The 27,375-nt window shown below is 36.2% G+C and overlaps 2 protein-coding genes across 16 annotated transcripts in view; one reads left to right on the forward strand and one right to left on the reverse strand.

Annotated features, from left to right (window-relative positions):
• TENM3 (teneurin transmembrane protein 3) overlaps positions 1-27,375 on the forward strand; it is a 2,581,468-nt gene that overhangs the window by 79,393 nt on the left and 2,474,700 nt on the right. For all 15 annotated transcript variants that reach the window (XM_085000902.1, XM_021076354.2, XM_085000908.1 and 12 more), the window contains exon 2: positions 14,394-14,512. The gene's annotated coding sequence lies outside the window, so the exon portion shown is untranslated. The remainder of the gene's footprint in view (positions 1-14,393; positions 14,513-27,375) is intronic.
• Positions 6,819-14,733, reverse strand: LOC146395856 (uncharacterized). Its single transcript, XM_085000946.1, has 2 exons — positions 10,404-14,733; positions 6,819-10,340 (listed from the first exon to the last, which is right to left on the reverse strand). Exon 2 carries the CDS (start codon positions 8,326-8,328, stop codon positions 7,561-7,563), a length of 768 nt encoding a protein of 255 aa, XP_084857072.1. The 5' UTR covers positions 8,329-10,340; positions 10,404-14,733; the 3' UTR covers positions 6,819-7,560.

The following is a 27,375-nucleotide window of genomic DNA, read 5'->3' on the forward strand; positions in this document are numbered from 1 at the left end:
AAAAGATACCATAAACTCTGAACAATATGTGTTCTTGAATCTTCTCTCCACACAATATGGGGTTATATTAGCCTCAGCATCCACATGTTACCTGGAAATCTCAGATCTGGAAAAGCAGACATTTAAGAATCGAAGGAAAAATCTCAAGTAGGAATAGAGAGACAAATTAGCAGGAAGGAAACAGAAAGCCCAGAAACTGGCTCTCGTAATAACAGAGATTTGGTTTATATTCAAGATAATCTTTCAAGTTAACTGTGTATTCACTGAGGAGTAGGGTGCAGGGAAACAAACACAATGTTGAATCCAACTTGCAACTTAGTTCCACAGAGCTTGAAAAGTTAAATGCATGCTATGTTTATACTAATTAGAAACTAGACTGCAATGTACATAGAAAAAATTTAGGTAAATATTCAAAGAAAATGTGTGGCTTATAGTAAAATTTAGAAATTATGACCTGTAAAATAAAACAGTGGATTGGACTAATTAAGATTTAAAATTTCTGAATGGCAAGAAAAGCACTACATATAAATAAATGAAATTTTTTGTGTATATATATATGTATTTCTATATTAAATTTATATATTTGTGTGTGTGTGTGTGTGTGTGTGTGTGTGTGTGTATAAAACAGAAATGTGTTGATAGACCTAGGTGTATATTTACTTCCTACAAGCAATGAAAAAAATGTCCAACAAATCTTTAGAAAAGCGGACAGAGGAATAGGGTATGGGTAAGAAGTTTTAAAAAAAAAAAGCACCACATCATTTAAAAGATTGAACCTCAAGAGCATTAAGTAAAAATATGCAGGGCTTAGTAATAATTGAATAGCTAAGGTTCTATTTACTATCTTTAAGTAGATTAGGAAGGTTGACTTTTGAAATACTTTATCCAGATTGGAAATGCATTTACCATTTGTCATATCAGTTTATTCTTAGATTTGAAATGAGTAAAATATTGGACAGTGTTCAAAGAGATGTATACAAGGATGTTAATTTCAGTGACATTTGGAATACTTAGAAAGTGATTTAGTATCATTATGTGATGGAATATACATACTAAAAACAAATAAGAGGGTTAATCAAATGGATTATGTTGATCAAACTTTATTGACTTGGAGTGAGGGTCATGTTACATTTTGTAATGTAAAAAGGGACATCATAAAAGAGAACGCTTGCATTTTTGTAAAGTTAGATTATTAATATGATTACCTATGATATGTGAGGGAATATATTGGGAAAATTATGAAAGTATAAAATCCAGGCATTGGGAGGAGGGAATTATTTATTCAAAATATAAATTAGAGTGAGATGTATGAGGGTGAAAAGTCCTATTATATAGATCCTAGAGAGGAACATTTGTGCAGAAGCTAAAGAGAAGCAAGGGAGTAAGACATGAAAGTGAGAGTGAGGATGATTGTGGGAAGAGTGTCCTTGAAGAGCAAGAAGAAAGAGACATATTTTTTTGTAAAAGTTTTCTTTCTTTTTTTGTCTTTTTTAGGGCTGCACCCATGGCATATGGAGGTTCCCAGGCTAGGGGAACTAGCTCTAGTTGGAGCTATAGCCACCAGCCTATGCCGCAGCCACAGCAATGCCATCTCCAACTGCATCTACAACCTACACCACAGCTCATGACAATGCTGGATCCTTAACCCACTGAGCGAGGCCAGGGATTGAACCTGCATCGTCATGGATACTAGTCAGATTTGTTTCTGCTGAGCCACTATGGGAACTCCTGTAAAAGCTTTCTTACTCAGAGCAATTGTTCCAAAAAAAAGTTTGAAAAAAAAAAAGTGGCAGAAACCATGTTTTTTTGTGGTTCAGGTATATAGATTTAGGAGGCTCTTATTATAACCCAGGCAAAAACTAAAGGTGGCTTGTACCATGTTGATAGTTCTGGAAATGATGAAAAGTGACAGGATTCTGGAAGTATTGTGAATATAGCATCCAAATGGATTGCTGAATGTTTGGATATTGGGATGAACAAAGGAGAAAAGAAAGCACATTTTGGACTGAGTGATTACCTTCCTAAATTTTTTAAATGTGAATTAGCTTAAATTTATATTTAATTTGCCATGTGTGGCCACTGTTACTGTATTAGACAGTGAAGATCTAGACAGTGAGGATGTAAAAGGGACAGAAAAAATGGGAGATAAACTCTTGGTCACCGCAAGTTAAGTCCTTAGATGTGGAGATGGATGGGCTGGCACAGGAGATGGAAAGCAGTGAGGCGACAGGAGCAGAGAGAGATCCTGGCTTTATAGGTCAAGTGGAGAAACCATTTCAGGATGAGCTCAGGAGCCGCTGATCCAGTAGGTCAAGTGTGGGTTGTAAACTATGTCAGATGATGACTGAGAACTGTCCACTGGATTTGACAGTGAGGTTAAGACTTTGATCTTAGATATTTTTTGATTGTTGTTTAGGGGAACAGCTCCTGACTCAGGTTGGTTGAAGAGAGATCCCAGACTTTTTGTGTGTTACCCTCATGCCTTCCTCAACTGAATTGAAAAATTCTTAAATGTATATTTGTCTGCCTTTAATATTTTTGTATGAATAATTATCTGAAGTAATGGTGGTTTTTTAGTATTCTAAAGCATTAGGGATATAATATTTTAATCTTAGATTTCATTTTATCTTCATATGTACCCATTATTTCAGAAATGCATGAATTAGTTTAAAAAAGGATCAAAAACAAATTTTTCAAAACAAAAATATAAACTATAAAATGGAAGAAAAGTAAGATTCTTAAAAATTGGTTAGGAAGGAAGTTCGCTTCGTGGCTCAGTGGTTAACGAACCCGACTAGGATCCATGAAGATGTGGGTTTACTCCCTGGCTTCACTCAGTGGGTTAAGGATCCAGCAATGCCATGAGCTGTGGTGCAGGTCAGAGACGCAGTTTGGATCCTGCATTGCTGTGGCTGTGGTGTAGGCCAGCAGCTATAGCTCCCATTTGTCTCCAACCTGCGAACTTCCATATGCCACAGGTGAGGCTCTAAAAAGTGAGAAAAAAAAAAAAAAGTTAGGAAGATTTGCAACAGGGATCCATGCTTTTTAAAAAGGAAATTGGTCAAACTCTCAAAGTTCAATACCAATATTATTTCTACAATTAAAAATAATGCTCAGTCAATAATATCTAGTAACTTTTAAAACCAGTAATTATTCTGAGGAAATATCTTCCTCTAATTATGTGGAAGTGTTCTCATGTTAAAAGATGATACTATGATTGTTCAAATAAAGTAAAAAGCACTATCTAATTTTATATTATTATACTTAAAGTAAAAGATAAGAGAGTGAATATGAGTATTGAATCATGCCATTAAATTAAATGATCAAGATAAATATCATTTTTCAATTTCACCTTTTAATGTACAAGAGGACATTTAAAATCTGAAGTTTTCTATTTGAAAAACTGATAAAAATTGTAAACTGTACTTTATTCCTGTTTTATATGCTTTTAAATTGTTTTTTAATATTTTAATATGAAAAATATTTTATTAAATACAAAAGAAATACATGATATGGATGAAAATATATCTGACAGATAAGCACATCACTGAATGAAAACAGAGTAAGTGTTCTTATTATTTTCAGAAAGTAAACACTTGAAAAATTAGGTAAGACTTTAATTACAAGTATAATTTACAAAGCTCACTCTGTATGTGAAAATTTTAATACTGCATGAACTAAACTCAGAAACTTTTATTTTCAAACAACTTTGGGGGGAGCAATTGCCTGAAGTCAAAACTTTTATGAAAGATTTTAAAAATACTGTCTAGCAAACAGTGCTGGCAGATTTGGCACAAATGGAAAGATGATGTAAAACTGCATGAAATTTGAAGAAAAAAAAAAAAAGCCCAAACATTCCAAAATCACAGTTTGCTCTTTTGTCACTCAATCCTAGTAGCTGTACAAACAAGTAAAAGAAAGCATTCAAAATCTTAAACCTACTACACAAAAGAATTACTCTTCCCTCAGGTGATTCTACAATTTTCAAGTAAGCACCACTGGCTATAATTTGTGAAACTGCTGACAGAAAATAATTCATCTTCAATCAGTTCAACATTTTGACAACTTTATCACTTTGGAGCAGTGTGTATTTGGCCTTTATCCTCTATTCTCAGTCTTGTCAGTGCTATATCTTTCCAGGCTGATCCTTGAAAACAAATTCTTTTTCCTTATTTGGATTATTAAATTGCCAAGGTTTTCCTCTCATATATAAAGATTTTTTTATCCATTACTGACCTAAAACTATTAGATAAAAACTTAGATATTAAAATTACCATGCAGCATAAATTTTAAAGTAGAAAAACTCACAAAGTCATGACTAACTTTAAAACTTCTTAATGAGAAAGTGATATTCTTAAGGTTATAATTTGTGCATCCTTCCAATTTTTATCCAGTTGCTTTATTTTACTTTGCAGAAATAAGCAGACATTTTTATATTACTCTTTCTATAGCATTTGAAGTATATCAGCAAATCTCTACATCATTGATTGTCATGATGGGTTTTGTGAGAGCTAAGAGTTTCTTTGCTAATCAAAAGAAATTATATAAATTTATAAAGTTGACATACATACAATCTAGAAACCATAGCAAAAAAGAGCTAACAGACTTCCCTCGTGTATAGATAACTGTAATTAACAGTCATGTAAAATATGTTCTATGTATTTTTTTAATGTGAAATAGTGATGAGAAAACAATGTGTGATGGATGAAGTTGTTACTTACAATTTTCAAAATCCAATATATACTGGCCTATCCACTTTCCTCCCATATAGACACATAGTATATGCCATTAACTTGGTTTACTTGGAAAGACAAAATCTGATATAATACAAATATTTCTTGTCCAAAATATGCATTTGTGTGTTGCGGATTAGTGCAATGCTGATTAGAGACTCAATTATTTATTTATTTTAACATGAATGATGTAAGATTGGATAGAATCATCTTGTGTAAATATTGATTTAAACTGAATAATGTATCAGCATTTTTATATGTTTAAATTTTGTTTTAAGTCTTTCTTAATATTAACTCTTGGAAAATCAGGAGCTTTTTAAAATAATTATATATGTAACTTGTATTATATATATACATTATATATATTATTATGTATATTTTTGATATTTTTAAAATATTTTAATTTTTAATTTAATTTTTAAAAATATTTAAAATATTTAAATTAAAAAATATATATATAATTTTATAATATATATCATATAGAGATATATGTTTTATTATTTTATACACACACACACCTCCTCATTTTTATGGTAACCTAAAAAATGTTGGATATATATGAACTGTATTTTTCTAAAAGTCACATAAATATTTCTGTTTTATTTCCCATTTATATTCTATAATGATTTAACTCAGAAATACAGCATTTTAGCATGTTAATATCCATATCCTTATTTAATTCATGTGAATATAATACTTTAGAGGATTCCATTCTTATACATTTTATTCAGTGTATTTTCTTATTATTTAAAAATATATCAGATATTTGAACATTATATTTTTTAAAAAACTAAAGTCTAGTCTATAACGTGCTATATATCATGACAGTTCTTACTTGGTTAAAAAAGCTTCTCATTTTCTGTCTTACCTAGTTCAGTCACAAAATAGCATAATATGAGAGAAAGAATATGGGATTAACATTATCATGAAACTGGTTTGACTTTTGACTGGCAGACGCAAGATTCTGAGAAAATCACTTAGTCTTTTTAGCCTCATTTTCCTAATATGTAATAAGATGATAATGATATTCCTTATTTCATATGTGAATGAAAAAATTGAAATACAATGTTGACCTGACATATATTGAACAATTAATAGGCGTCAGTTACTGTTATTTTGTTGTTATTACTATCATTGCAAATGTGTGTATTCAGTCTTAGCCAGATATCTAGTGGCACCCATTTGGGATTTCAGTGTGTGAGAGCGAGGCGGACTCTGCAAGCTGTTAGTGACTTCCTCTGAGGAGTGTAGGATGCTAAGAGGAAATGGACAGTATTTTCTGCATTTTGAATCCCAAAACAGAAGTCAGAATGCACTGTTCATTTCTGACCAATATTTGTTTTTAGTGGTGGCTTGGTTCCCGGACATGTTTACCAAAATATAACAAAGCCAAAATGTAGATGCCTTAATTGAATATTCTGGGAATTTAAATACCTTTGAGAACACTGTTACAAGCAGATGATACACTACACCCCAAATTAAGCAGACAGCTTGCAAATATATCCTGGAAATCTGACCTCTCTCTTATATGCAAATTTCCTGTGTTATAGTATAGAGTCTTCTATTTTAAAAATTGTCTGAGGAGTTCCCATCATAGCTCAGTGGTTAATGAATCCACTAGGAACCATGAGGTTGTGGGTTTGATCCCTGGCCTTGCTCAGTGGATTAAGGGTCCGGTGTTGCCATGAGCTGTGGTGTAGGTTGCAGACATGGCTCGGATCTGGTGTTGCTGTGGCTCTGGCTTAGGCCGGTGGCTACAGCTCTGATTAGACTCCTAGCGTGGGAACTTCCATATGCCACAGATGCAGCCCTAAAAAGACAAAAGACCAAAATAAATAAATAAATAAATAAATAAATAAATATTATCTGAAAAATATCAGATTTTATTTTCCCACAAAGTACAGATTTATTAATAATGTCTGAATACTTGTTTTAGAAAATTTAACATGGAAAAATATCACTGGGGCCCATTAAAGACATACTTATCCTTATGGGTCCATAAATAAATATTGAAATTAAATAACAACTAACAAGTAATATTAAATGTTGGCCAATTGAGTCAAGTCCTTTTTAAATGATTTGTTTGAATGAATCAGATGGGAAAGGACTGGCAATACATGCCTGGTGACAAAGTGCAGCTAATCCTTTCCAGTAACCCTCTCAATGGTTATTTGTGCTAAAAACCTTTTTTTTGGATAGGCAAGAAATAGACTTACTAAGATAGAACACTTGTGAGAGATGCAAGTGAGCTGGCAAGGAGGCTCTGGTGGGCTACAGTTTTATCATCCAAGAGGAGTGGGGATTGGGTTGGAAAAGCCCACCTCTTTCTTTCTGGTAGTAGTAACTCTTCCTTTCCTCCTCCATATTCCCTGAGGTGTGTTTTCAAATCCATAGAAGAGTGGTCCTCAAACTTCTGCCCTTGGTCTGAATATGAATGCAGGCCTAATCCCATCCCCCACCCAATGACCTGAGGCAATTCTCAAGGCTCTACTAATGAAGCAAGCCTACCTTGTGCTAATGGTTTTCTTGAGCAATTTATTAATTTACAGTGATCTCCCATTGTCCCCTAAGTTTCCCTCTTTAAATATGGTCCTTTATGGGGACTTCTACAACTACCTGTGCCTACTCCATCCCTATCATTCCCCCCTCCAGGTGTTTTACCCCTTTATGCTTAAAGGGCATATTGGGTAAGGATGGTTCAGTAACTACTTCCTGCTGAGGTAGGGCATGGGCCTGCCTAGGAAAGAACCAAAACACCTGGCTTAGTGTCCCTTTTCCGTTGGGAGGGTTATAAGCCAGTGTCACTCTGGTTATTTTCCTAGCCACCTTAGAGATTAAATAGCATATACAGTGAAACCAGTAGCACCAGAAGGACCAGCACTTCTGTGAGCACCTTTGGGTCCAAGAGCACCAGTAGTACCAGTGGGGCCAGGGGTACCAGCATCACCTTTAGCACCAGGTTGGCCATCAGCACCAGGGGGGCCAGTGAAGCCAGCAGGGCCAGAGGGATCAGGCTCACCACGTTTGCTGAGGAAACCTCTCTCACCTCTTGCTCCAGAGGGGCCCGGAGCACTGGGGTCTTCAGGAACACCCTGTTCACTGGGTTTGCCTGGAGTGGGGCTAGTAAGTACAGGGGATCGCTGACCTCCAGCTTTTCCATCTTTGCCAGCAGGACCAACAGTGCCAGGGGTTCTGGGAACACTTTGCTCTCCAGCTTTGCCAGGCTGTCCGGCAGCACCCAGTCTACAACACTTGGCAGGGGAATCCAGGCAGGCCAGCAGGTCTGGATTCTCCTTGGTCTCCTCACTTGCCTTCTCCAGCAGAGCCAGGGGAGTCTGGAATAACAGTGGGGCTCTCCTTTGTTTGCCAGGAGCACCAGGTTCACTTCTGTTGCCCCTGGGACCAGGGGTCTGCTGGTGCCCAAGGTCCAGAGCGGCTCCCCAGGGATTAACCTCACCTTTAGTACCAAGAGCACCAGGGAAGCCAGAAGGACCATCAGGAACCCTGAGACTAGGGGGTCTAGCATCACCTGTAGCATCATCATTTCCATAAGCACCAGCAGGGCCAGGGGATCCAGTGTTATTTGTCTCGCCATGGGGGCCCATCTTATCAGAAGCTTCCTTTTCACCAGGACTACTGGGCTTTCCAACTTTACTATTCCTACCAAGAGGGTCAGGGGAACCACAGGGACCCATGGGACCTGTGGCTCTAGGCTTACTGGGCGGTGGGGGGAGGGGGGGGGTTGGAAACCTTGGGGACCAGGTGCACCTTTGTCTTCTTTGGGTCCCTCAACTGACTCCCATGGTTTCCTGGTCCATGGGTGGCACCTCACCTTTGGAGAACCCTCTCTCCATAAATGAGTTAGGGTCTTAACAGTATTCTTCTCTGCCTCTGATTTTAAGGGGTAGCGCTTTTTGCAGGGATATTACTGCCTAGGTCTCAACTGGGTATCTTTGGCCAAGCCTGGTATCTCCATATTCCATATTCCACAGCCCACTAAGGCTTCTACCTCAGCTTCAGATTCAATGGGTTCCTCTCTGTTTTCTGTTAGAACCATTTGGTGATGAGGATAGGTCCCTTGCTCCCCCAGAAACAGAGTGACCCCTAACTTAGTTAATAAATCTCTTCCTATTAAAGGGATAGGGCAATCAGGCACAAAGAGAAAGTAATGTAAAATCAGCTGGCCATTGATGTTGCACAAAAGGGGCTCCAGGAAAGTGCACCCTTGCCTCTTCCCTGACAGCCCCATTACATACTCTTTATGATTACTAAGGTTTCCAATCCTTTGGATTAAAACCCAGAAGGTTGCTCCAGTATCTATAAGAAATTCTGTTAAGTGGCTTGCCACATCAATGACCACCCAAGGCTCGGCATTTTTTATGTAGATAGTATCTTTAGGCAGACCTGCTTTTGGCCTCATGCCCCCTGGATCTTTTGATTGCAAAGCCATCAATGGCTGAGAGGCCCCTGTCGCTCTCTAGCATCTGGGGCATTCTCTCTTCCAATGCCTTGGCTACTTGCAGAAGGCACATCGATTGCAATCTTTTCTCCAGTGCCCCTTTTGTCCACACAAGGTACATTGGTCCTGTCTGGCTACCTGTGGGCCTAGTGATCTGGCAGGGCCAGATTGGCCTGGAAAAGCCAGGCTCCCCATTGGTGGTCTCTGAGCAGACAAAGCCACTGCAATCATTTGAGCCTTTTGCATATTTCTCTGGGTGCATTCAGCCTTTTCAGCCATATCCCTATTATTGAAAACCAAATAAGCCATTTGGAGCAAATTGTTCACTGGAGTCTGAGGACCAGCAGTTGCTTTCTGAAGTTTGTGTCTGATGTTATGGGCAGACTGGGCTATGAAATGCATGGCCCAAAGGGCCTGTCCCTCAGGGGAGGAGGGATCCATGTTTGTATACTTCCTAAAAGCCTCCACTAGTCTCCCTTGGAAGACACTGAAGGCTTTTCATCCTATCTCTGTTGGACCTCTCTCACCTTTTCATAGTTTACAGGTTTTACAGTTTCTTCATAACCTCTATTAAACAGTTAATCATATGATCCCATCTATCTCTATCAATAGAATTCACCTAGTAGTTCCATTGTGGATCTTCCTCAGGAATAGCATCATTCCCCACCCAGTGCACTGAATGGCCCTGTCGGGCCCAGGCTGCCAGTTGATCTGCATGGGCTCTGGCTGCCAGTATTACAGTCTGCTTTTTCTCAGAGGTGCAGCAGCAGGAGAGTGGGATCTGTAAATCCACCCAGCTGAGATAGAAAGATCTCACCAGTCAGGTAAACCCCTTTGTAAAGCATTCAGGATCCTCGGAAAAACTTCCCAACTTGTTCTCTGCCACACTTAGATTAGACATTGAGAAAGGCTCATGGATTCTAATTGTTCCCTGATATCCATCAGGAACTTCTCTCAGAGGCAAAATTGTAGGGGCAGTTGGTTGGTAATTTAAACTACTGTGAGTTCTATCTGGGCTAAGGATGGGCCCCTTGGCTAACACAGGGTACAAAGAAGAGGTTCCTGAATATGAAGGAAGCCTCTTTCCATCCCTAGCTCTGTTCTCCCCTGGGGCAATACACAGCTTCTGCTGACATGGTGGCTTCCACCTGGGCCATAGCACCTCCTTGAGGAGGGGCTCCCACAGCTTCTGCTGACATGGTGGCTTCCACCTGGGCCATAGCACCTCCTTGAGGAGGGGCTGTCCTTCAGATGGCCTCATAAACTTGGTCAATTAAATGTCTCCTGTGTTTATATCAGTATTATCCCTCCGAGCTACACATCCCTTAAATGAGGCCTCTGGGGCCTCATTGTCCAGAGGGGTTCCGGTTGAGACTGATGCAGCCTGACCCATTTCAGACCCAACCCTGAGGTGATGCCTCTAACTCCCTTGTTGTCCAAATTCAAAATATACCTGCACAATTTGGTCAAGATTTGCACTTACTATTTTAGGTATTATCCCTTCCAAGGTAATTTCCCAACCAGCTAGTAGTGACTGAGAAATTGCTGGCGGAAGGTGTTCCCAACAGTGTCCATGAAGGGTAGGAGTTGGTCTGACTGCAAGCTGGGAGTAAAGCGTTAGCACCCATAAGGGCTGGGGCAATATAAAGTGGGTTAATAGGAGAAAGAAAGGAATAGAGCAGGAAAAAACCCTCAGAATCAAGGAGAAGAGTGTGGAATTAGGAGTTCTGTTCTGGAGCTGCCTAGAGCTACTGTTCTAGGACCAAGACCTAACTCTCAACATTTTCTTGCCTTATCACTGTCCCTTCATGGTCCACCATCTGAAACTGACAGTACTAACGGCCTGAACCTAGCCAGAACACAGATTGGGACATGAACCCACATGCCGAGACCCACACCTGGCCTAAACCCAGACTGGGATTAAACCCACAGTTTTAAATTAGAATCACTCACCCTGTGTCTGGACTCACTGAGGTTCAAGTTCTTCAAGTCTCTGTGCAGAAGGAATTCAGCGAGAGACAAAGTGCTAGGCAAGAAATAGATTTATTAAGATAGAACGCTTGTGAGAGATGCAAGTGGGCAGGCACGGAAGCTCTGCCTAAAAACCTTGTTAAGTAATGCAGAAAGCATCAAAGGATACATGAGAGAGTTTTGAGGTTAGAGGTTTGATTTATAATAATCTCCTTCAGAGCCTGCTGGGTTTTTGTCTTTGTTTGGGGTTTATTTTACTTTATTTATTTATTTATTTATTTTTAGTCATAGAAAAAAACTAACTATGGAATATGTGTGAAGTTCACATATTAGTGAGGGCCTTATTCTTTCTCAACACTTGGAATTTTAAGAGCCCTTTTGGTTAGAGGAGGCAGAGGAATTCAGGAGGCACTTGAGTTCTAATGCCCTGTCCTTGTGGGGCAGCAGGATGTCCATCAAGAACAGAGGAAGATGCTGAGGATGAAAGTCCTTGCAAAGAGCAAAATGGACCTGAGTTTCATTGATTGTTTCCCACAAGTTGAAAGAAAGAGCACATAAGTCATGGGTGAGAATGAAAGGAGGCATGGTTAGGAAAGGAAAGTTGAATGGAAAAATCACTAGCTCCCTTTCCACAACCTTTTTATGTTTGGTTCCAAGCTTGTAATTCTGTTTTCTCCAGCAGGTCACCAGTAGATTATAAGGATATTATTTTGATGAGAAAAGTGCTGTCAGATGTTGAAAAAAAAATAGTGTGATTTTACATGATGCTCCTCTATGGGAGAAAATATTGCTACCAGTCTCCTACTTTAGGTTTACAAAACTATTATAATCACTTTCAAGTAGTATTGAGTTATCAGGATAAAAAACTCTTTCAAAATTGGTCGGCGATGAATTTTAATTTTGCCAAATTTGGGGAAATGGTATCTTTTTCCCCCAGCCCTCATTAATATTTCTAATAGCATTGTCTTTGTTTTCCAGTGATCCTGACAATGAATCCTTGAGCAGATTCAACTTAAATATCAACAGGTTCACTTATCTGGAATTTGCAAATTTTGTAGCTAATGAAGAACACCAAACTTTATAGAAACAGAAACACTAGACCCTGAAAGCTAACACATAGGTCCTCAGTCATTAAGCAAGAAGAATTTCCATACAAACTACCTGATTACCTGTATTGGACAAAGTTTATTAAACCTAGTAAGGGAGGAATCAGTGGTCATCATTATTAGACCAATGCAGAAAATCTTCATTTGTTCAGTAATTCAACACATATTTCTTGAGTGACTCTATGACTTAAAGGGATTTACTCTGCATGATACTGATTGCATAGGTGAAAAACAGAACAAAAACAAGGAGAAGATAGGCTCAATAAGCAAAACCAATAACATTTTTGCAGGAATGTTTGAGTCAAAGACACTTAATGGCGATTACAGACTCTTGCATACGTGCACACATGCACACACACACACACACACACACACACACGCACACACACACACACACATGGGCCCATTCAATAAGTGAAAAAGGGAACATCATCCTATCTACACATAGAAACCTCACACCCACAACACAAATAAGAGTAAGTAAGGCACATGAGGGAACAGGAGATGAAAAATATCTATCTTCAGTGATGCAAGATGATATAAAAAAGAGTTCTAACAAATCATAGTCTCATAAAAGTTAAAGGGAAATATTACCTCTGAAATGTTAGCACATAATGAAGAAATTCAAGTTTCAAAAAGAAATTATGATACAACAGAAGGAAATGAAGATCAAACAATCAGACTCTAGAGGAAAATACTGAAAGAAGAAATGTACAAAAATTTCTAAAATGAAACAGAAGTTAACAGAGATGGATATTTTACAGTTGTAATCATTGTCTGGGACCTCATGAAATAACTTTTGAAATATTCATCAAAAATCAAAGTAGGATAAAAATAAATATAAAAGTTACTAGAAAGGATATGAGAAACTTGAAAACGAAGTTAAAGAGAACTACCACATACATTATAGGAGTTCATAAAGAAATGAACAAACATATACAAAGGAAATTTGAGGATAAAATTGAAAATTCTACTGAATAAAATTATGGGAATCTCTGATTCATTCTTTACCTTGAAATTTTATGCAGAATTATTATCAATGTATAAACTTATCCTTTGAAATTCCTGAATAGCAAGGATTACCACTTACACAAGCAGGAAGAAAAAAAAAAATCATGTACCAGAGGCAAAATAGACATTAAAAATCAGACTGGATATACTAACCAGTTAGACAGGAAGTGGATTTACCAATAGTTACAACTACTGTTAACTGGCATTAGTGATTGCATTCAGAGTTAGAGATTTTTTTTTTTTTGGAGAGGCAAATGTTTTATCAAGTTCTGTGGCCTCCCCTTACAGTGAGTTTGATTACAAAGTTCCCATTGAGTTACTTCTGCTGCTATTATTCTCTGTGACAATCTTGAGGGATCACATACAATGAATCCACAAAATTATAACTTTAGGAGTTGTAGTGAGGGTGTTAATGCATTTTACTTAAAATAGCTTTGTTTTTGTTGTTGTTTAATAACTAAAGCAACTTTATCTTGAAACATTGTAGTTTTTATTATTAGATATTAAGTTTATTGCCGTTAAAACAGATTTAAACAGACCCATAGCATTTAAGAGCCTTTCCATTGGAAGTTTTTTCCATTAATGTTGGTTGGTTTGATTCCAAATAATAGTGAGGCTGTGGGCAACCTCTCTTCAACAAAGAAGGTCTTTTCAGATTGGAGAGCCCTGATTCTGAAGATTTCCCCAGGTGTTTTTTATCCAGAATCAGCTCATTGTAAAAATGGGATCCTTTATATTTGTATAATTCCTTTAACAAATCTCTCACAACATTTGAATATGTATTCTTTTTGTTAAACATATATGAATATGCATAACTTAATTGGATATAGAAGGATAAAATTGTAGAGATTCACTTCTTATATGACTGGGCAAGTAAAAGCAGTAATATTGGGCATGGCTTAATGCACATTTTAATATGAGTTTGCTGAACCCAATGATTTTTGCATCATATAAAATTATATTTTAAAAATTCTTCATGATGTAGTCATTTAGTATTCAGAAACCTATTAAATTCAGGAAAATTGTCTATCATTTTCTTATTGTTTTACAAATTATGTATAAATTGGGCCATTGTATTTAATAGTAAGACATTTTACATTTTTTATTTTTCAGATTTGAATGCAGTGATCATGTAAATTAGAGAAAGGAGATAAAAATAACCTCTGGATATTCTTCTCGTGTGGTGCTTATTCTGGATGAAGCATTAAGATCGGTACTAGAGGTGTATTACTGTAAGTAATTTCTAATGAAATTAGAAAGTTATTTTTTTTGGTCTCAATAATGTCATATGGGGTACACTTTACCAAAATTTAAGAGTAGCATATATAGCGTAGGACAAGTAATAGTCAGAATACTGCAAACAACTGAAACACCAGTGACAAGAGAACAGTAACTTGGAAAGAAAAATTCATGTTGGATATAGAAGAACTTAACTATAGAATAAATATTTGGTAAAAAAAAAAAGTAAAGTGAGATACAGTGTGATAATATTTTACTAAGTCATGATAATGCTTGCCAGAATATATTTAGTAGTATGATAATTTTCTGATGAGAAAGTAAAATATTTAAAAAGCTATGCTGGCAAGAATGATAATCTTAGCAAGAATAATCAATACCATATGAGATATAGGTTAGAAAAATACAGAATGAGAAACACTTCTATGGGTCAGGCTCCTTAAATTTTGGTAATGTTTGTAAATCTGTTGAACCATTAGTGATTATGGCACCAATTTAAATTATTAGAATGCTTAATCTTCATCAAATTAAGTTATCGAAAGCTCTTTGCTCACAGTATCTGCAGCTTAATCATACAAATCTCTTATAAAGAACACAGCAAACTAAAAATCTCTTGTCAAAACCTTGTAAATTGACTCAAGAGCTTGATTCGGTCATGTCAGGGAAGAAATAACATTTTCCACATAATATTTCACAGCACTGCTAAAATTCATGGTAAGTGCTATTATGATTGGTAAAGAGGTTGAAATGATAGTCTTTTTGCTGGTGGAATAAAAGGGGTTGGTTAAATCTCTTAGGTGGCAATGTCTTTGATGGTCCTGTGAATTATACATAAATACATAACCTCTGGGGGAAATTCAGGGAGATTGTATTTAACAGTAAGACCTCCAGACAACTAGTGTGTCCTTAGGTTTTGAAATCATGTTTAGCTATTGCAGTTGCTACTTAGAACTCATCTTCTGACTTTTTGGGCCTATGTGCTACAGATGACTATATATTTTGAATGTTCTATCCAAGATATAATCAAATATGCCTTAAGTTTCAAATTGTGTTATTAACTGGAAAAATTATTCAGATAATGAAAGATTTTTTAAAATATCCTATGACATCTAACATTTTCCCCCCTAAACTGAACATACAGTTTGAGAAAGTCATTATGAATGGAACAATTTATATTTTATTAGATTTTTTCCCATATTTACAGAGGTAATTTATTGCATATAATGTAATATTTTCTACTTCAGCATTTGAGCATTTTATTTGTAGTATTGTTGCACTCACATCTAAGACTTGGGGCAGTGAGACTAATTCACATTTTAAATAGGTAAGTAAAAGTTTTAGAATAAGTCTGACTTGTTCTATTTGGCTAAGTCTTACAACTTGTATTCTCTTATTATCTCGTAAAAAGATGTATTCATGATATGACTGAATAATGAGATTGACTTAAAGATAAATTACCACTCAAGACAAAAATCAAACTTATTAAATGCGTGACTTGTCCTTCATTCTTTAGAAAGAATTCAGAGACAGTCATTTTAAATATATCTTTTGTAATATAATTTTTATGAATTATAATCATAGACAAATTTTCACAAAATAAATATTCCTATGAAATAGAAGGACTATCTTGAATGAAGGCAGATTATTTTTAGTTTATATTGTTGGTGACTTGTGACTAAAAGAGACTTGTGAGATGCTTTAAAACTATTAACCTTCCTTGAAAATGGCTAAGGACATTTATCAGAACCATGTTGTAAAATACAGATTGGCATAAATAATTTGTGTCATTTGAGAATAAGTGATATTTGAATCCATAAAGTTAACACACCTAACGTTAACACACTTAACTTAAAATTTAACACATTTAAATAACTTAGCGTAGTGTTCAATCTATGAAATTTCCTTTGATCTAATCACTTTATGTCTTGTAACCATTTTTTAATAACCTTGATTATAAGGAGGAATATATAGAAGTTCACTTATACCAAGAAGAAAACCTTATGTAAGAAATTCTTATTAGGCAAAATGCGTTAAGCCCTCTAGTGGTATTAATATATAAGATATTTCATTGTGATGTTTGCTTAATGAAAGCAGTTGTTTTTGTTTGTTTATTTTCTTTAAGTACAGGTATTGAACATTTCCTGGACATTAGTCTATTCTAACTGTAGGGCAGATGAATCTTGCTATACTTTAGGTAGTTTTTCTAAAAAAGAAAATCTTTACCTTAAGGTAAAAATTTGTAAATGCCTAGACTTGATGTTGAAAAAATGAACAATAGACCACGAGGTTATAAATCACATTAATTGAATCAGTTACTTTAATCCTTTTAAAAAATATTAGCCTTATTTTTTTTTTTTTTTAATTTTATGTTTTGGCCATGCCCTCGGCATGTGGAAGTGCCCGGGCCAAGGATCAAACCCATGCCACAGCAGTGACCCAAGCCAAAGCACTAACAATGCCAGATCCTTAACCCAATGTGCTGCCAGGGATACTTTTATCCTTGAGTCTAAAGTTAAAATATATTTGTAGCATTCCATATGCATAATTAAAAGAAAAAAAACTATGAATTTAGGAAAGATTTCAATTTAAGAAAACAACACAGTGAGGGATAAACAATAGCTAACTTTTACAAAAGTTCTTACCGAGATCTTCCATACTGTTTAAGGTCTAAAGAAAATGGTCTACTCATACTTGGAGATGCTTCCATTGATTTTTTTTTCTTTTTTCTTTTTTTAAGATTTTGGCTCTTATTCTAGAAGGTCTGCACTTAGGAGCTTTATTTGGCAGATCTACAAAGTGTGTTTCAACCATTAAGGAACAAGTTTTAACTTCATGCCTGCAGTATTTATATATTTCTTTCTTAAAGAAAATTTGAAAGGATAACATTTGACACATAGCCAGAGAAAACTGAGGAATACCAAGCAATTGAACTGGAAAGAGAACATGGAAGAAAACTAAAACACAAAGATGAGCCTCAGAGATAACCTATGTTCAAAGATGAATTCCTTGCTTTCCTGGCTTTTATTTCAACTTTGTTTTGGATTCTGAAATGAGGCTCACAGAGTAACCACTAAGTACAATTTAGTAGAAAGTGCTGTATGAGGTTTCTGAGATCTTCATCACTTCTCAGCATCAGACAGTGTCCTTTACTATAAGTGGAAACAATCGTAGTCCTACCTTACTGCAGCCCCACCAGTACTTCCCAGGCTGCAGATGCTCCTTCTGGAAATGTGTGCATTCTCACTCCTCCTCACTGAAGAATTCATGCAGTTCGAGAACTTGGGGTTGGCTTCCTTTTGTCTCTATTTGTGCCCCCTTGTTCTTCGAAGTCTCCAATTAAAACTGATTTAAGGGTTCTCTTGTGGCACAGCAGGTTAAAGATCTGGCATTGCCACAGCTGTGGCTCAGGTCACAGCTGAAGGTTCAATCCCTGGCCTGGGAATTTACACATGTCATGGGCTCAGCTAAACACCAAAACGGATTTAAAACAAAATGCTAAAATCTATTGGCCAATAGATATAGTCTCTCACTCTCTAAATATAGACTTTTTTAAGCCTATGGTGATGGAGGAAGAGGGACAGTCTTAAATCTTTAGCCTTTGCTCTGAAATAATCTCATCTAGAAACTTGAAGAAGTTGATGTTTCATGCTTGTGTGACCAAAACACATGAATATTTCTGCTCTCAGGTTGTACTAATTTCTTTTTCCAACCACTTGGGTTTGGAGTATCACCATCGTGTATGATTTAGTCACATCACAGCACTAAACTCCAAAAAGGGAACAAAGATGTTTCTGGAACTTGTGTATTTCCAAACTCAACCCACTACAATAGATAGCACTATGAAAGTTTTCTACAAGTTTTCAAACAAGGTGTCAGTATAGCCCTGTCTCTTTCCCTAATGTTGCCTTCAGTCCACCATATATTCATGAATAAATTGTATTGCAAATTCTGAGGTGCCTTCTCATCTAAGAATATCATAGTTCTGCATCAAGGACCTACTCAAAAGATGATGTCACCCTATAAGGTAGGAGGAATAAAGTCTTTTTTTCCAGGATGTTTTCTCTTTGCAGTCTCCTTCCATCATCCATCTTTTCCTTAGTTGTCAAGGTCTGAGCTGGAGAGTGCAGAGCTGGCAGGTGTCTGAGCTGTCAGTTAAGACAATAAGCCAGAATGAAAGTAATAGTCAAGTCTTTAATCACCTGCTATGATCATATAAGCAAGAAACTGATTTAGATAAAGCTCTGCTTCTGCCAAAGACTCCAGGAAAAGAGGGCTCAGAATGGCCAATGGTTAGGAATAAAGTTCTGAGTTGGAGCAAGGCTGTTCAGGGGAGCCTGAAATGTCCTCCAGAGACTGCAGTGCACTGGCTGAGCCCTAGTCAGGGGTGGGCATGAGGCTTTCTCCATTGAAACCTACCGGGCAAACTCTGGGATAAAGCCTGAACAATCACACACAGGGTTTTTGTCTGGAGAGAAACTCCTCATCCATTATCATCTTCATCTTACTTGCTTACTTTATTTATACCTGGCTTCTGAACTCAATTTGGGCTTAAATTAAGGAGTAAAACCTTAGAGTTCCCACTGTGGCTCAGGCCAACTAGTATCTGTGAGAATGAGGCTTTGATCCCTGGCCTCCCTCAGTGGGTTAAGGATCTGGTGTTGCCAGGAGCTGTGGCATAGGTCACAGACAAGGCTACGATCCTGAGTTGCTGTGGCTGTGACATAGGCCTGTAGCTGCAACTCTGATTTGACTCCTAGCCTGGGAACTTCCGTATCCCTCATGTGCAGCCCTAAAAAGCAAAAATAAATAAATTAAAAGAATAAAATAAAAATAAAGGAGTAAAATCCAATTAAATCATTCTTTTATTTTCAACACTGTGTCTCATGGGCTGGTTGAGTCAATTTCGATGCATGGAGGCCCTGGCTGTGTGCTTGGTGTGAATGCTAGTGATATTCAGCTAAATGCCCATCATTAAGAAATGCAGTCCACTGGGGGATCCAGAGAGGAAGACGTTTCTTTATAAGAGTATTAAACCACTGTTACTGCAGCATGCCCGAGATATGCCAGACGTGCCCAAAATGCTCTGCTTTATCCTCACAGCTATTCTATGGTTTCCTACTATTTTTTTTTTTTAATTTTGTGTTCATGAGGACAGTAAGGTGAAGAGAGGTGAGGTAACATGATTGCTGGTAAGTGGTAAAGCTGGGTTCAGAGGCCACATACTGAAACTCCTGCATGTCACTTCTACTTGAAAATACCTGAAAGCTAGAGATGGGCATAAAGTGTGAAGGGAGAAGTGAAACTGAGACACTAGGTTCCTGTGGGACGTGATTAAGGGAGAATAAATCAGGCAGTGATCAGTAGAAGAGACACTGAGAATATAGGTAAGGGTTGGATAGAGACAGAGAATACATGGAAGCAGCAGGATCGGGTCCTAACATGTTATTTCCTAGTGGGTGTTGGTGAACGAGAGCTCCAGGGAGGAAAAACAAGAACAAGTGCCATATGGTTTTTTGCATTCATTTGATGAGAAGGATGCCTTACACTGAGGTAGTAATATAGGGAGAGGGTTATGAAGAAGATATGTTGTGCTTTGGGGAGCTTGAGGATGGGCCTGTTCAGCAGCTGGAGGTAGTTTGCAGACAATTAAATATCTGAATCACCAACTGGGATAGAAATGGTGCCCTGGGGAGTGTGGGTATTCAGTGGGAGAACAGAGAGCCGAGAACACCAAGGTGAGGCAGCTAAGGCCAGGACCAGGGTCAGGTCCTGTCCTTAGGACCAAAGTCAGTTTCAAGGGAATTTTAAAGAGAAAGAAGTGGTGACATTGAGCTCACTGTTAAAGAGTGACCAATCAAGGTCAAAGGTCAACTTCCCTGGGAATTGCCCCCTAATAGGTCACAGGTTGAGCTGTTTGGGGAGGGCAGGATGAGTAGGGAGGCAAGACCAACACTAGATTCCCAGGATTGAGACAAGAACAGTCAGGGACAGAGGAGAATCCGGTTGGATGAGAAGGGAAGGAGACAATGGAATTAAGGTAGGCTTTCTTATGGTTTTTGATCCCTTGGATAAGAAGATTAAAAAGTTGGATGCTTTTTCTTCTTCTTTTTAATGAGAGTGATAAGAAGCTTAGAAAGTACCAGGAAGGAGAGAAAGAAATTGAAGATCTCTGGAAGAGGGGATAAAATGAAAGCAAAATTGGCACAGTGATCTCAGGTTGAGATGGGGCTGGCCTTGGCCTCTGGGCCAGCAGTACCGCTTCGTCCAGGGCTCTCTGACTTTGGAGATACCAATTACTCTCTCAGAGTTTCAGTGTCCTCCTCATTAAAATGTGGGTAGAAATAACACTGATCTGTGAGGGTTTGGGGTGAAGATGGGATGTTACAATGTGTGGGGAAATGGCTTACAGTGAGAAAGCCGAGCAAGTTGGTTATTATTTTTATTTTGGGTAAATTGTTGGCCTCATAGATGAAGAGATTACAGATGAGCACATAATCTGAGACTAGAATAAAGGGAAAATGCTTGATATTTTTGAAGTAAGTTTGAAATAATGAAGAGGATAATACCTTATCATTTCAATGACGTGAATAGTTATCCCTTTTTAAAAAAAGTCAGGACTCCATTTGTCCTAAAATTAAGAAATAAACACCTGATCAATTCAGAGATTGTTTGGAAATAAGATCTCTTTTGTCTTAAAACTATATACATCTGTTTGGGAATGCTTTATATATACAGTGTGTGTTACATCTTGTTTTTTGTAGGCGAGGTGACAGTCTTAAACAATTCAAATGTCAAACGTAATGAGTATTATTTCTTCAGCACAGGAATTAATAATTTAATATAGCCTTTTAAGCTATGACAGAAAACTTTCCTAAAACAGCTCTGATATTCAAAGAATAGGAAAACCATCACACTCCCTTCCATGTAGTTACCAAGGAAGATATAAACCCTTTTGGTGAACGATGCTAAATTGATATGGATGTTTTTGAATTTTTCTATTTAAGAATACTCAAAAAATTGCATTTTTTTCCTTCAACCTTGCTTATTATTGCTTCTCTGTGGGTGAATCCCATATTTAGATATGACCAAAAGTAATGTATCATGAGCCTGAAAAGGGCTAATCAAGCTAGGGAATAAAAAAAAGTAATGTAAATGGAATTGAACTAATTTCCTTGTATATATTTTATAAATGGACATTTTCTTACAGAGTACGTGTAGGTATGCTATATGTCTTTTATGAGGATTTCTATGGGTAATCCTATCACTTATTTGACATGAGAACAGTTCTGTGCTTTTTCATTTTAACTTGAACCACTCTTTTTCCAATGATTCTGGGTTAATTTAGCCTGGTTTTCTGTTCTTTCAGGACTTGAAAGCTACAGATAGTCTCACATATATTGAACGGAATCTAAACTTGAGAGGCTAATATTAAATCTAAGGGTACCAGTTCCTAAATGTTGTGCTATTTCTGTCTACCTTACTCATGCTGACTTATGAGCGCTTCTGAGATTCAAGATCTGTCTTTATTCATAATTGTATATAGTGTTCATTCTAATATGATTTACCCTATACTCAAAGGCTTCCTATTTTTTCTACAAAAGCTGGCATGCATGAATAATTTATACTTCTGTGGAACTGTGGCCTGTTTGGGGCACAATCAGTTTCTTTTGGGAAATGATTTTTAATTAATAAATAGAACACTTTTCATCACCTTCAGTGGCATAACTTTTAAGACTTGGAAACAAGGCTAGTGACACCTTCTTGGAGCTGCCATCCCAAGAGGAACCTATGAGTTAACAAGCAGTGAAAGAAAGCACTTCTACCTCTTTCCAAGCTTCTGTTCCCAATTCAATTTATTTTTTTTTTTTTTCCTTTCTTGTCTACTTTGTTTCTTAATAGAGTTCTCTCTGGCATCAAGGATCTTAATATTTACTTACAAAAGGGAAATTTAATATTTAGTCGTAACTTTCCCTACAATTTAAGAAACTTTATCAAAGTTATGGTGATATTGAAAGAGGTTGTCTAGTACACAATTTTAGGGGGGAAAAGTGATCGATTTTAATTTGCTCTTTTTTAGTGTCAGCACAGTTTTACAAGGAAGCCTTAAATATGCACATAAACCTCAGTGGTCCTAAAAGATAGTGAGTCAAATTCTGATCCTTTCTTTTGTCAGGAGTCATGATCTTAACTCATGAGTCACTGTTAAATATAAGTGTAATGTGGAGGAAAAATGAAAATACATTATGAGGATTTTTTTCTAGTCAATTTGTATAATTTTTCAGTTAAGCAGTCATAAATCAAGGAATATTGTATTTTTTGAGGCTCATTAAAGAGACATTATACATCAGAATAGTGAAGTCGTCAGCATAATGAAATGATGAATGCCTGTAACTATCTGTATGTAAATGATGTGAAACAGATTCAGGGTGTTACAAAGGAGAATAACCATCTCCCTGACAGTTCCCCGTAGGGGCAGTTGTGGATGCTGGTGACAGATGTTAAATGCAGGCCTCTTCAATGGCAAGCACTTATTAGCACTCAGTGGAATCTGGCAATATAAAATAAGACAAATAGCAGATAATATCATTTTAAATAAATTTGTTCAGTAAGGTGTGATAGTGCATCTTAAGTGCCTTCCTAATTGACAAAGACCATATCCTAAATTAAAGAAAACACGCTAGCAAAGAAAATGGTTATTTTGAAAGCTGGCCTGTAAAAATGAATAGATACTGTAGTGCTGACCCATTTCCTTAAGTTGTGTAGAGACTTTTCCATGAACTAAATGATATGTCAAACTTAATTTAGCTTTATTTAGCCTATCAATGAAACATATCTGTTTCATCTGTACATTTAGCAGATGGATGCCTATGCACACAAACTTTACAGAGTGAGATTTGTAATCTGCGTACCATTTTGTCAGCCGTCATATCTAGCATGGTGTAGGAGTTCTGCTTTAATCTTCATCTTTATTAAAGTCATGTCCCTTTTGTTTGAGACTGCACAGTCCATCTGTTGACTAGCCATGGCCTTCAGTCCTACATTTCAGGTGCTTTATGTCAGTAAAGAGGAGCAGGCCATAGATCTAGTAATTCTCTAGAGGTTCTCTTTTACACATTTCACAGCACCTGTTACAGGTGTCAGGTACATGAATGATTACTAAATGAAGGAGGAAGAAGAGGGAAGGCATAATGGAAGGAATAATAAATAATTTTATTCAGCTTTTTTGAGGCATATTTGACAAATACAATGTAATATATAAATATAAAAAGCTGTTTAAAGTGTTTAGCATGATGGTTTGATGGGCATATACATGTATGCATGATGAAAGGATTCAAGTTAATCAACACATTCATCATCTCACATATTTCCTTTTTTTTTTTTTTTCTTTTTTTGGTGAAACCGTTTGAATTCTTTTCTCTTATTTTAAATAATGGTGGTGATTCATATTCTACCAAGGCCACAGAGTTTGGAGAGGACCAAAAGAGAGAGTATGTGGAGTGGCAGTTATGTTGATGATATTACAGCTTATACATATGAAACATCAGTACCATTTTAAAAAACGATGTGAACCTCAGCCTCTTGAGAACAGAGAGAGCACACTGGATTGTATAACCGAATGTACGTAGACCGAGTTATATCAATAAAAATATTTATAGTTTGTGTTCTTTGGGAACAGGGTTTACTATTTTTGATAAAGTTCCCCTATATCTGTGCCATAGCATTTTGACAGTTTATAAGAGTACCTGAGTAGCCAGCAAGAAGAATGGTATAATTTCTCGTAAACACCAAAGTAGTGATATATTTTCTTTATCCTGATGGGGGTTTATCCATCATGGGGCTAAACGTAGTCTTTGATTAAAGAGATAGTCTTTAAAAAAATGATCACCTACTTTACTTCTTTTTGCCTTAGGAACATAGCAGATTATAGGCATATGAATTTTTTAATTTTTGAATTTTTAAAATTGTTTATTTTTTTAAAATTAAAGTGTGGTTGATTCACAACATTGTAAACAGCTGCTATACAACAAATTATTTTTAAATTTTTATTTTTTTATTTTTAATTTTCAGGTATTTTTAAAGTATGATTTATGATATTGATAATTTTTATTAATAATTGAATGTTTAGAGTTTGTTGTGATATGAAGTTATGAGAACATAGTTATCCAAGTTTTCAATAATCTCAATATTAAGAGCATTAACTTTTAAATCGTTACTGGAACTTTGAATACATTAGTGTATAAAAAATATTTTGCAGCAACCCTTGAATATAATTTTATATGTTAAAAAATATTTGAAAATGTCTAGTCATAACTTAAAAGTCTATAACCATGAATAGCTATTATATAACTAAACTGAAATTAAAAGATTTTAAATATACCATATTATTTTATTTTTCCTTTGCATAGTCATCACTTGCCATATATTCTGATCATTTTGCAGGTTTCCTCACTTACCAAAAGAAATAGCCTCATGACTTTATGTGATAATCCTTCAACTTAATCCATACACAGACCAAACATGCACACATGCAATCTGAGAGCACTTATTACCTAAAATAGCAATTTTATAATATGATCCATATTTCTCCATAGCTAAATAAATATACTTTGGAAACTCTTGTGATATTCTGTTCCATAATTGACTGTTTTGCCTTAGAGGGAAGAGAGAAGCAATTGAAAGTTCTGGCAAGGGCAGCATTATAGATATTGAAAGAGGCCTGATGAGAATAACTATACATTTTGAATTTCAAACTAACTCACATTTTTTAATAGGAAAAGAAGCCAGGGTTCTAATATGGAAATTATTTTTTAACAAGTTTAAATCTATCTCCTGCTAAAGGGCCAACACTAAAGTATTGGAAAGTGTCCCATAGATCAATCTTGTTATTTTACAGCCAAAAGTCTTATACAATTACTGCCACTACATAAGGAATGCAGTATACTTATATTAAATTATGTTTGCTTTTATTTACTTTTTAGCATCTAACGTTTATACGGTAAACAGAATAAACTGACCCGTTCACTGACCAGTTATATATATATCATATGTAATATATTCTATCTATATATAACATTTTTGCTTTATAGAAATTATTGTAATTACTGTAGTTGAATTTATTATATTTATGTATTTCATATAACATTCATACAATTTTTCTTTAAAAATCATTACTAAAATCTCTTTCTTCATTTGATATACATCAGAATTTGAATTTTTTCTTTTAATTCCAAGTTCATTGCTCTTTCTTCCTTTTTTTTTTTTTTTTTTTTTGTCTTTTCTAGGGCTACACCCATGACACATGGAGGTTCCCAGGCTAGAGGTCTAATCAGAGCTGTGTAGCTGCTGGCCTAAGTCAGAGCCATAGCAACGGGGGAATCTGAGCCACATCTGCGACCTACACCACAGCTCCGGTCAACGCTGGATCCTTAAGCCATTGAGCGAGGCCAGGGATCGAACCCACAACCTCATAGATCCTAGTTAGATTCGTTAACCACTGATCCATAATGGGATCTCCCATTGTTCTTTCTACACTATCATAGTACTTTTTGATAAATCCCTTAAATTTAAATCAAACAAAATACACACGACAATCCTTAGTACACTTTGCCAACACTAAATTACAGCATATGATATGTAAACAGTGAATTATAGTATATGGAAGGAGACATTTAATTGGATGTTTTGTCACATACCACATTTAGTCACTTTCTGTTTTAGAAGTAGTTTAGAGATAGATGAATATTCAGGGGATTGATTGAGTTCAGAATAACATTTCCACCATTTTACTGCACAGAGTAATGACTCCAAAAAATATTTCTCAAGGCCAAAAGACATTCTATCTTATTACATAATTCTGCTTCCTTCAGTAACATTATCATTCATAAACATTGCAAAACTATTATTTTCTGCCAGTTGAAATAAATGATTTAAACATTGTTTAAATATAGATATTCCAGTTTATTTTAAAATGTGTGTATCTGTGTATATGTAATGTGACAGCTATGTGCGCATATATGAATTTCTAATAAACTTTAGTTTTATTAATCAGAATCTAGCCATCTTAGTCAGATTAAGGGGTGCTGAGTTAGGAAGTATCAGAAAACATTCATAAATTGCACTGGGACTATCTAGGAAGCTGAGCCTTGGAGCCACTATGAGTATTAATCTAGGAATCAATTAATTGCTTGGGGCATGTGGAGTCCCAGAATGTTAGAAATAGTAATGGCCTTAGGAATTATCCAGTCTTAGGGTGGCAATAGTTGAAAAATTAATGCTACCTTAGACTGATTGTAACTTGCTGCCTGGACCACTGTGTAAGAATATATGAAGCATGCCATAATCAATTAGCCCTCCCTACAACAGGTGAGGCATGAAGACGGGTAGTGCACTTGCTGAGACTGAGTTTATATCATGTGCCCAAAGTTGCACAGATAGTTAACTCTAAATCCTTGGCTATAAACAGGGCGTCTGACTCATAATCCAGGTCTATTTTCTCTGCTCTATTGATAAAGTAGAAACGTACCAGTAGGCTTTCTCAGAGTAAATCCACAGAGATATTCAGAAGATGTAAGTGAGAGGACGGAGAGCCATGCAGGGTATGGTGGATGCTCTGAACTGATGTCTTTGTGGGTTAAACTTATGGAGGTAAACCGATGGTTTTCAAGGCATAATTTACTTAAGGTTATTCTGAAGCGCTTTAGCTAGGTACTTTCCTTTATTAATTATATTTACTATACTTCATGCTTTGCCTTTTCTTAGAATTCTTTAGCAGACAATGAATGCCTGTTCTTCTCTAAGCTAAATAATCAGATTTCTGTAAATCAAATAACTAAAATATTAGTATTCTTTAATTATGTTC

The sequence above is a fragment of the Sus scrofa genome, chromosome 15, assembly GCF_054392235.1.
Source record: "Sus scrofa isolate SSC_HxYL_T2T_F1_AM1 chromosome 15, Sscrofa_HxYL_maternal_Yorkshire_Landrace_v2.0, whole genome shotgun sequence".
Classification (NCBI taxonomy): Eukaryota; Metazoa; Chordata; class Mammalia; order Artiodactyla; family Suidae; genus Sus; species Sus scrofa.